A 12,157-nucleotide genomic window follows, 5' to 3' on the forward strand; every position below is an offset into this window, starting at 1 on the left:
CCCACTGACCGCTCTGTCCAACAGGGCCACAACGTTGCCTTCCACATGATGATACAAAGCTGAAATGGCCTTACGTGAAAAGAAACTTCTTTTTGGAACCTTTCACTGGGGTACAGCACATTCCACAAATTCTTGAAAGGGGGCATAGTCTACCAGATGAAAAGGCAGCAGTTGTAGTGTTAGCAATTTGGCCCAGATAGCATTTAGACACTGAGCATGTGGATGGCTGGGACAGTATTTTTTTTTTTTTTACGGTTCAGCAACTGGGGTAGCGAAATTTGCCTGCTGGTCAAATCAACAGGTGGTGTACTGCTAGCAGATTGGGTGAAAGTACCTGTGGCACCCATTGCTATAACATCATCCCTCTCAGGCAGGTTATTGAAAGGACTTGAGGTATAGTAGGGGTATAGATCCCAGATCAGGAGCAAGGAGAAGTTTGCATTTTATTATGATGTGGGTGCTGTTGCCAATGGACTGCAAGGCACGTCGTCATATGTCTTGTCAAGCATGTGGTGCCCAAGCGGCTGGTGTTCTGGCCACACTTGATCCACTTCAGACAGAGATTGCAAACAGTAATGCTGCGGTCTGCTGCACGTGTTGAAAAAAGCCCACACCAATGAACTTTTGGAAGTCGGCTGGGAGTTAGCAGTGCCCTGCACCTGTGGAGCTCTGTGGTGTTATGCAGTAGGGTGGCTGGCCTTAAGCCGGTCCCTGGAGGACATCCTGCCTCATTGGAGTTGTGCTGCCTCCTCCTCACTTTCCTCCTCCATTCTCTCAGGCACCCAAGTACGGTCAGTGACCTCATCATCCCCTCCCTCCTCGTCACTAGAGAAAACTTGGCAGTATGCTGCAGCTTTTTAAACATTACTGCTAGTTTATTGCCTGTTATTGTCACCCCCCCCCCCTCTCTCTAGGCTCAACTTATTCCCTTCCTGAACCTGGGAACCAACATCAAAGCACATTCAAATTGCTGCACATCCTCCAGCATCATGTAACTGACACTATGATCTAATAATTCAGATGACTCCTCAGTGCACGATGGTGAGGCTATGAAAGGAGTAGCTGTGGACAAGGAGCCTGTGGAATAGGCCACTTTGGCAGCTGTGGTGGAAGGCAAACTAGTATGAGCCTGGGTGACAGAGGACGAGGATGAGGACAGCTTCGCTATCCACTCCCCCAACTCTTCTGCATGTTGTGCTTCAATAACACGGCCAGCACCGGAAAAAAAGGACAAGTGTGCCCCGCCTGCAGAGGTTGTACCATGTTCGCGAACACAACTTTTCACTGTGGACACAAAGGCTGCTTACCCTCTTTTAGGGGCCTGTGAGCGTCTGTCTCTCCTTGCTGGCTTTTCGGACGTGATGGGGATTTTTGGAGGGGTTTTTGTAACTTTTTATTATAGAATGTGGGATGGTAATATGATGCTTGGATGCAATACTTTTGTGCTTGGTGCACTATAAACCGTTTTATTATTGTTTTTATTTTTGGGGGGTATATAACTTTTTATTACGCACTATAAACTGTTTTATTATATATTTTATTTTAATAAAGAAAAACTTAATAAAGCCAACAAAAAGAAAACCCCTGCTAACACAGAAGGAATAGCACCTGCGATGCAAAATGGAGGACAGCAATTATGCCCTAAATACAATTAGTGCTGCTGCGCCACCAAAAAAAACCCCTCTGCTGACGCAGAAGGAATAGCACCTGTGACACAAAAGGGGGCCAGCAATTATGCCCTAAATACAATTAGTGCTGCTGTGCCACAAAAAAAAAACAACTTACTGCTGATGCAGAAGGAATAGCACCTGTGACACAAAAGGGAGGACAGCAATTATGTTCAAATTAAAATTAGTGCTGCTGTGCCACAAAAGAGAAAACCCCCTTCTGATGCAGAGCTGATAGCACCTGCGACACAGAAGGGGGAGTACTAATATTGCAGCAACAGAACCTAATGCTGCAAAAAAAAAAAAAAAAAATTGAAAAAAAAAAAAATTAAAATGAAAAAAAAAAAATGGGATCAGTGGGGTGACACAGACGTGTTGTATACACCAACACTTCACTGGCCCCACTACACTGTGTTACACAAGAATCACAGCACAGCACTACACTGACTGCACTATACTGTGTTATACAAAAATCAGCCCCACATTACACTGCACTGCAGAACACTGTGTCATACAAGATGAATCAGCACAGCACAGCACTACACTACACTGACTGCCCTACATACAAGAATCAGCACAGCACTACACTAAACTGACTGCAGTACACTGTGCTATACAAGAATCAGCCCTACACTACACTGCACTGACTGAATTAAATATGAAAGCACAATCCACAAACCACCTGTCTAATCTCCGCTCCTAATTTTCACTAACATACTACGCATGCCTGCCGTGTAAGCAGTCTTATATAGTGTGGGGCATGGACTTAGCCCCTGAGCCATGACTGGCTAAAGGCACTTTGCCTTTGGCCAATCATGGCTCTGACAGGACATTGTGCTGTGATTGGCCAAAGCATACAGGTCAGGTGCATGCTTTGGCCAATCACAAGCGCTTAATGCACTTCAATTGCGCAGTGTATTACGGGACGCTCATCGGCGGGTGAACTTCCCGCCGAGCGCCACATTTGTTTGTGTGTTCGACGAACACACGAACACCCAAGGGTTTAAACCCTTGGTATATTGACATATTACACTATTGGAGTCTCCTTTCTGTTTTGCATTCGGATGTCCATATTACCGGAGTTTCCTATAGCATTTGGTCATGATATCTTGCTGATGAGGAGACAGCGATAAGGATGGCTTGGAGCCTTTTTGGAGATCAATGCTGATTATGACCCCCTGTAATTAAGGGGTCATATCCCTCTGGTAAGAAGTACCTAATCAGAGCACTGGGTGAAGGTTTTGATGTGAAGGCTTTTCATCATATCCACCAAGTCCATGCTGATTCACATTGCTGAGATATCACTCTGAATTGAGCACCTTAAGGACTTTATTTGTTCATAATATTTATTCACGTTATTTACCTTAAGAAGGACTTTATTTATATATTTATTTATTTATTCACAATATTTATTCACGCTAATATTATATAAGCTGGTCTGTGCTTTTACCTATTATTGCAGTTGTTGCTATTTATGGTTTTAGCATTTTTAGATCCATCATCGGCTTTATATTATGCACATTAGCACTTTATTGTGAGCTTGATTGTTGAGCGCAATATTCACCCCTTTTGTTCATATGAACTTACATTAGACTCAAACGTTCAGCCCATCCCTAGTTCTGAACTTTTGTACTAGGTACTCGACAATACCCACCCCAGATTTTATTATCTGCTGAGCTCTCTATTTGTTATGATCAAAGAGGTAGCAGCCTAGTACAAAAACAAGGTTCACCTACACTATGGCTTCATTATATATCAGCTTTTTTGAAGGAAGATGTACTTCATTGAATATTTACAGGAACCAAACCTCACTTCTATTGGTCCAGTGCTATCACACACATCAGATATCATAATAATATAAAAACTGTCTTCAGACATGTCGAGGGTCATAGGGGTGTGCAGGGTGTGTGCCTGTGCACACCCTAATCAATATGTGCAGTGCTGATTCCCCCTCCTGGCCAGGCTTCGCACCATGTTGCGCCTGTCCCCACAGTGCTGCTAGCTTCCCTCCTCTCCTTTCCCCCCGGCTGCAGCGGGGGATGTTTCAGGATGAAGAACGGGGGAAGGGGCTAGTAAATATGTCATTTACTGGCCCCTTCCTCTTCTAGATTAACACAGTGAACACACACTCTCTCTGTGTTCATTCATAACTGAAGCATAGTAAACTGTGCTTACTATGTTTATGTCTGTGAATGAACAGGAAGCCACTCAGCACAGAGTACTTCCCATTTATTCACTGTTTCTTGCAACTGAGGCTGCAGAGTAAGGCACATGTTTGAGCTTTGTGGTGCACACCCTAATGCACTAGGCTGCGCACACCGTCAGAAAGTTGACAGTCAATATTTCTAGTGGAGTGGATGTGTATCAAGTCATGGGCAGTACTGGGCATCCCATGGTTTGAGTTTTAGCCCACACTGGTGCAGCCAGGACAACACAGCATCCAGGTGGACGATATGTTCTTGGAAGGTGGCAGAGAACACTGCTACATCATCTATATAAATGAGGATTCTATTTAGGTTCAGTTATCCTAGACAATCTTCCATCATTCCTTGTGGCAGGTGCATTGTTCAGCCCAAAGTGCATCCTGTTCAACTGACACAACCCTTTGAGGGGAAAAAAATAAATACATTTTAGGTGGTCTTTCTTGGCAATAGGGATCTGCCAACACCTGCTGATGAAAAAAGTTGGCCTGTCCTAGGACAGCAAAGATTCCATAATTCATGGTGGAGGGTAGGCATCTCTTGTAGTGACTGCATTTTAGGCCTTTGGCAGATGTCTGATGTTGCTCATGGGCCTTTGCTCTCTTCAATATCTCCTATGCACAGCATCTGTTACAGCATCTGCTTCACTTCTGGGTAGAGGTGGGGATGTATGTATTGGTATCTCTTCTGAATCATGGGACTCTCTCCTGTGGGAATCCCATGTTTGATCCCATTGCTACAACTATGGTCATGGTCATCTTGTATAGAACCACTTAGTAACATTCACTTAAGATAAACAGCAGCAGCTGAGGAATTTCTGTAATTCTATCTGTCTCACTTTAGAGGCAATCACATCTGTGATTAGGAACAGTTCCACTACTGGTGTCTCAGGGGGCAAACTGAAGTGGAAGAGTTATGTGTGTTATGGGTTCTGACTAACACTGTAAGGATCCTTGCAACACAAGGCCACTTTTGATAACAAGAGTTGAACAAGAACTTGATGTTTTGTAGTCCATGGTCTGAGCCAACTTTTATGTGGAGTAGGGGCTCTTGAGTGGGAGGTATCACAGCCTCAGTCCCAAAGGGGACACTGACCACACCAGCTTTCTACCAGATGTCGGCCAAGCTCATGTCAGAGTCCTCCAGTGCTTTTAAGGCATGAAGCAGTTGTCTAATTTCCTTAGGTGTACCCAAGTGAGTGGAGCACCTTTAAAAAACTCAGGCCTCAGTCCCTGGATGATATTTATTCCCAGTATTACCCATCATGTCCCCATAGTTCTTCTTTCATCCAGGTTATCATGACTACTTGGGATGTTTATTGGTAGGAGGGTACCTAGGTTCATTTTCTCCCCTGGGAAATATCCCTAGATTAGGGTTTCTGGCTGGGTAGTGACTAATGGGTAGACTCAGAATCTGGTGCATCTGTGCCTGGTAGCCAATCATCTTCTAACTTCAGCTTGTTCAATTAAGCTTTGACAATAAAACCTGGAAGCTGATTGGTTTCTATGCAGAGCTGCACAACATTTTACACTCTCCAGCTTTAGTAAATAACCCCCTAAGTATAAAAGAGGCATCAAAGTACCCATGCACGACAGCACAACTGATGACTACAACTTGTGTTCATAAGTGAGGAGTTCTCAAAAAAATAAAACATGGAGACATGGATGGATGGGCAAGTTTGCTTTGAATATTAAAAATGAATTAAATAGTGTTTTTAGATTATGGTGCTCAGTTATAGTTTAGTAAAACTATGGCTAAGAATCATAGAGTTATCTATATTTCCTTTTTGGTGGTCTGTACGGTTGAAAAGTAGCTCTGCAAAGAAGACAACAAAATAGACAGCATGCTGCCTTTAGCAGCCTATTCCAGCATAAGTTTTCACCAACAAAGCATTAGAAAAGACTCACCTCACAGTTTTTACAGTGCTCACTCTTATCATTCGCTTCACAGGGACACTTCTCACAGTCACCGCAGTGCTGAGGAATGAAAGTACAAATATTTAGGATTGGACATTGGACTGCATGCAGTTCACATCCTAAATTGTTGCATACTGTGCAAATAGGGAACTCGATATACAGTATCTTACTTTCAAATACACACTTTTAGCATGCAGCAAACAATATGTCGCAACACACGACTCCTTTTTTTTCTGCTCCCTTTTTACGACCCTTCTATACAGGGTCCATGATCCATACATTGCACCTAGCAAATAGCACCCCAAAGCACCCTCCTCATGTTGAGGGCAAGCAGCCTGGAATGATTCAGGAGGGAAGGGGGGTGCTTGCTCGCCCCCCCCTTTCCTGGCCTTGCAGGCTGCATGCTCGGATAAGGGTCTGGTATGGATTTTGGAGGGGACCCCACGCCATTTTTTATTTTGGTGTGGAGTACCCCAAAGGGTCTGGTATAGATTTTGGGGAAGAAAAAATAAATTAATATTCCTGCACCAAGTGACTAAATTCAATAAAGTTAAATCAATCAAATAATATGAATCATATACATTAATGAAAAATGTGTATAAACATAAATCACCATATGCAAATATAATAAAGTGATCCAATACAAATAACAAAGTGCAAATGCAAAAATGTCAAAAAAGTGCTATGATCAAGTGATCAAAAAGAGAGTCCCAAACTCAATCTTAATCAAAGGGAGAGTTATTAAAATATCTCAATCCGTGATCCAGTGTATTAAAAGTGCAATCGTGCTTCAAACACTTCAATTCACAGTGCTCACAGTGATTGGTGCTAGATTGGCAGCTCACCTCAGGGTTGTTATTGTTATTTGTTTTGGATCACTTTATGATATTTGCATATGGTGATTTATGTTTATACACATTTTTCATTGATGTATATGTATATGATGTATTATGTGTATGTATATGTATATGATGTATTATTTTATTGATTTACAGTACCTTTATTGAATTTAGTCACTTGGCGCAGCAATATTGATTTATTTGTACTCACTGGTGCTTTGTGTTAGCACTGATTGCTTGCTGCCTTGTATTTACTTATTCATTTAATTATTCACTTACCTTGATTATTGTGGTTTGCGCTGATTATTTCACGTTTTTTATTCATCATTTTGTTTTAGATTTTGGGGAAGGACCCCACACCTTTTTTTATTTATTTTTTTTATTTTGGCATTGAGTTCCCCTTAAAATCTATACCAGACCCAAATGGCCTGGTATAGATTTTGGGGGCAACCCCACATGGTTTTTTTTTTTTTTTTTATTCTGTCATAGGGTTCTGCTTAACCACCTAAATACAGGGCACATTCATCCCCCTTCCTGCCCAGACCAATTTCAGCTTTCAGTGCTCATTGGCATCTATGGGAAATCATGGTCTGCTTGACATGGCACTGCTCCCTGTCTTTAACATTGGCACCTATGGGAAATATTAGTCAGCTTGACATGGCCCTATTCCCAGTCTTTAACACTGGTGTCTATGGGGAATCTTGGTCAGCTTGACATGGCACTGCTCCCAAACCATAAGTGACAGGGACACCAAACTTGGAGGGCACTGAGAGGGGACCCAGGACTACAACATATCAATACATTTTAAAAGTGGGGTATGCCTGTACACTACACTGACTGCATTAAACTGACTGAACACACTATCCACTAATTACCTGCCTAATTTCTGTTGTCACAAACTATACAGGGCTGCTGTGTAAGCAGCAGCCTTATACAGTGTGGGGCGTGGACTTAGCCCCTGAGCCATTATTGGCCAAAGGTACTCTGCCTTTGGACAATCATGGCTCTGACAGTACATTGTGCTGTGATTGGTCAAAGCATACAGGTCAGGAAAATCTGACCTGGCCTTCTTTAGGCAAATGAAAACCTTTACCTTGCAGAATGAGCAGTAGCGGCACAGTGAACCATCTTTGTATTCGTCATCGTCGTCGTCATCTTCGTCATCGTCATCATCATCTTTAACAGCAAAAATTGTTAAAAAGTTAAAAAAAAATGTAAACAAAATCAACATGACATAAAGTACACCATTTTTTAAAATTTTGGCTGTCTTTGTGTGATTTTTAAATGTTTTCTTTATTAGGCCCCTTTCACCAATATGGACCGTTCATTTAATCAGTTCAGTCACATTTTTGTAATCAGTTTTTTTCAGTCAGCAACTGTTTCACATCCGTTTTTCATCCGATCCTTTTTTTTAATGGATGAAAAATAGGGCTTTCATCCATTCAAAAAATTGGATGTTGACGGAAGCAGATGAAAACAGATGTAAATGCATGATCATCCATTTACATCCGTTTTTCCATAGGAATGCATTGATGTCTGTTTTTCATCCCTCAATGGGTGGATGAAAAAGGGACGAACAGTCTGCATGTGTGAAAGGGGCGTTAGACGTAAATATTTACTGTAAACCACTAAACCAAGTGTAAAGATAAACTTTAGAATATTGAGAAATATTACATTTAAGGATTACATTTTAAGGATTTTTTTCAACTGCCTAAATATTGTGCTAAAGCTAAACTCCAACCACAAAAAACTTTAATTTATCTACTATATATTCATCAATAACTACAAGGGTCACAAATCCTTTGAGTACACCAGTACCTCTACTAACCCAGATAACCAAGAGTGACCAAGAGTCAACTAAGAATATACTTGCCTTTTGTATTTGGGCACTATTTGCTTACCTTTGAGTTTAGCTTTAAAAGCATTTTTGCACACATTCTTGGTGCAGCAATATTGATTTATTTTTTCTTCCCCAAAATCTATACCAGACCCTTTGGGGTACTCTTATATCGTATAGTTAATATTCCTATCGCACACCTTCCTGGTTTGTAGGCTCGTGTGTATTGGGTGCTGAAGCGATCACCAGTTGGCAACTGGATTAGTTACAAGTAAATACATATTCGCCAGCACACCAAGGATCTTGCAAAAGCAGTCCAAAAAACTTTATTCAAGTTACGATCACATCAAAAAATAGTGAAACGTTTTGGAGCCGCACAGGACCCCTTCGTCAGGCATGTGATGGTACTCCACGCCAATATAAAAACAGCGTGGGGTCCCCACCAAAATCCAAAATCCATACCAGACCCTTATCCGAGCCTGCAGCCTGGCAGGCAAGGAAAGGGGGGGGGGGCGAGCGAGTGCCCCCTTCCCTTCTGAATCATGCCAGGCCGTTTGCCCTCAACATGAGGAGGGTGCTTTGGGGTGCTATTTGCTAGGTGCAATGTATGGATCATGGACCCTGTATAGAAGGGTTGTAAAAAAGGGAGCAGAAAAAAGGAGTCGCGTGTTGTGACATATTGTTTGCTGCATGCTAAAAGTATGTATTTGAAAGTAAGATACTGTGGGCCAAATTCATTGTACCTCCAATGCTGATTCTGTTCTATTTTACCTCCATTTTGACTATTTTTAGGTGCAAATGCAATTCACTATAACACCATCAGAAACGTTATGAGCAGTGTCAAATTCATTAAGATCAACTAATGTCAGGACTGGACTTAAAAACAGACCAGCTAAAAGGTGGACTAATTTTTTCAAAATCACAAAATATGGCAGGAAAAAAAAGAAGGGGTGGGAAAGATGTGTTATATGATTTTGAACTAAACTGCTTTTAAACGGTGTGAAAATGTAAGTAGAAAAAAAGATATTAATAAAAGTGTAAAATGCAAAAATAGCTCCAGAGTCAATTTCTGGCAGATAGCCCATGTGAGCATGCTCCAAACCAAAAATTAGGCTGAAAATAACGTTTTTGAAAACGTTAGTGGGAGTTTTATTGAATTTGCGGCAAATACTGCCGCAAATTCACGGTAAAACGGCGCTATTCCGGCGCTAATAAAATTTTTTTTGCACATATCCATGTATGTCTATATATATATATATATATATATATATATATATATATGAATCACAAAAAAAAAAAATATATATATATATATATATATATATATGTGTGTATATATATAAACACACACACATATATATATATATATATATATATATATATATGCCCAAAAAATAATTATATGTATATATATATATATATATATATATATAGATATATGTTTTATTTATTTATTGATTTGCCTATATGTATATATATATATATATATATATATATATATATATGTATATATATATATATGAAAAGGAACACTAATACGGCTCCTCCCCGAAAATGAAACATTGTAACAAATAGCCTGCTTTCTGTATTTACTGTACAAATGTAACTAGGCATTTTAACATATTCTAAACAAGCAGTAAATAAACTATAAAACAAGCATTCACTGACCTCTGAAACTGTAGACGCTGGAAGCAATCCATTCTTAAATTTCTCTAGAAATGTAGTGTAGTTCTCTAAATTGAGTGTCAGTATTCTGCTCTCACTCTCTTCCAGGGAACCTGCTCTCTTTTTATGTTAAAGATTATAAAGCTGCCAAAGCAATGCTTGGAATGGAAAACAGAATGAACTGAGGTTCTGTACCTGAGTGCCCCTTTGCTCACCAGATGTGGATGCGGGCCCCTGTAACTCCACTGTTCACAACTCCCTGGGTAACCACAAGCCCCTAGACTCCTGGACACACCCAGTTAAGGCATTTCCTGGTTTCCTGCCCTTGGGTACTCAGAGGGATTGCGCTCAATGGGGCAGCACTGGCTGGGCATGCAATCTGACACCAGAAGTATGGCCCTTTACTAGCAATCCCAGCATGTGAGCAGCCAGGCAGCTCAATAGTAGGGATTGGTGAATGGCTTGACCTGATCATGAGTTCAGGCTGAACATTTGCCTGTTTGGCAATTTGCAGAATTTGCAGGGTGTTCGCCACGAAAAATACCCTGCAATGCACTGAGCGCTGCACAGTGCATTCTGCACCCTGATTGGGCAAAGCTTTGCCCAATCAGGGCACAGTGTAAGCTGGTTGTTGAGAAGCAGGACCGGCAAGCTGACCATGGCGTCCGATGAGTCATCAGCTTTCAATAGATTTCCCTGCTGACATCTGAATAATAAAAAAAACAATGCTGGTTAAAAAATAAAGAAAGGAATGCTGTGGTGCCCCCCCCCCTCCAAAGCAGGCCCTTCTGGTGTGGATTGAAAAAAAAAACTGTGTTGTACCCCCCCCCCCCCCAATTCATACTAGACCCTTATACAGGCATGCAGCCTGCCAGGTCAGTAAAAGGGAGGGATGAGCGAGTGCCCCCCCCCCCCACTGAACCATACCAGGCCACATGCCCTCCACCCCAAAGCACCTTGTGCCCATGTTGATCGGGTTGTGCCCATATTGTGGGGGTCTGTGGGCAGGGGGCTTATTGGAATCTGAATGCCCCCTTTAACAAGGGGTCCCCAGATCCTTGCTCCCCCCTCCCTCCATGTGAATGAGTATTGGGTACATATAACCCCTACCCATTTACCAAAAAAGTGTACAAAAAAATAAAAATGGGAGACAAGTTTTTGACAAAATAAGGGCAGTGGACAGGGTCAGTAGGGCAGTAGATGGTGTCAGTAGGGCAGAGGTTGCCGTCAGTAAGGCAGTGGATTGTGTTAGTCACTAGAGCAGTGGATGGTGTTAATAGGGCAGTTGATTTTGTTAGTAGTGCAGAGGTTGGTGTCGGGAGTTTTTTTTTTTTTACAATATTATTTATTATTTTTCTCACAATTTTTTTTAGGAGCCGTTGGGGGGATTTGTTTAAAACAGACCCCTAATGTCTCTCTTTTAACCACTTAAGCCCCAGCCCTATTTCGGACACTTTTTGTTCACGAGTTAAAACCAGTATTTTTTCCTAGAAAACTACTTAGAACCCCCAAACATTATATATATTTTTTTTAGAAAAGACTCTGGAGAATAAAATGTCGGTCATTGTAATATTTTTTATCACGCGGTATTTGCGCAGCGGTCTTTAAAGCGCCATTTTTTTGGAAAAATTTTTGAAAAATCACATTTCACTAATTTTAAAAAATACTAAACAGTAAAGTTAGCCCATTTTTTTGTATATTGTGAAAGAACATGTCACGCCGAGTAAATAGATACCCAACATGTTACGGGTTTAAAATTGCGCCCCCCCGTGGGATCGCGACAAACTACGGTCAATAGAGATCTCAATCTGCGACGCTTTAAATTTATTTAACGGTTACCAGTTTTGAGTTAGAGTGTAGCTCTTTTTTTTTAATTATTGCTCACGCTCTGGCGATCGCGGCGATACCTCACATGTGTGGTTTGAACAGCGATTTCATTTGCGGCTTGACTTCCGTATACGTTTTTTTTTTGTGCGCGAGCTAACGGTGACGGGGGCGGCTAAATTTTTTTTTTCCCATTTATTTTATTTAT

At 41.3% G+C, this 12,157-nt stretch overlaps 1 protein-coding gene across 1 annotated transcript in view; it reads right to left on the minus strand.

The window, feature by feature from the left end:
• Nucleotides 1–12,157, minus strand: part of LOC309568103 (uncharacterized protein) — a 111,509-nt gene that overhangs the window by 64,150 nt on the left and 35,202 nt on the right. The window contains exons 2-3 of the mRNA XM_082273699.1: nucleotides 7,717–7,799; nucleotides 5,776–5,844 (exon numbers count right to left, since the gene is read on the minus strand). Of these exons, the coding sequence (XP_082129825.1) occupies nucleotides 5,776–5,844; nucleotides 7,717–7,799 (152 nt within the window). The remainder of the gene's footprint in view (nucleotides 1–5,775; nucleotides 5,845–7,716; nucleotides 7,800–12,157) is intronic.

Source organism: Pelophylax lessonae, assembly GCF_965119305.1.
Source record: "Pelophylax lessonae genome assembly, chromosome: 12".
Classification (NCBI taxonomy): domain Eukaryota; kingdom Metazoa; phylum Chordata; class Amphibia; order Anura; family Ranidae; genus Pelophylax; species Pelophylax lessonae.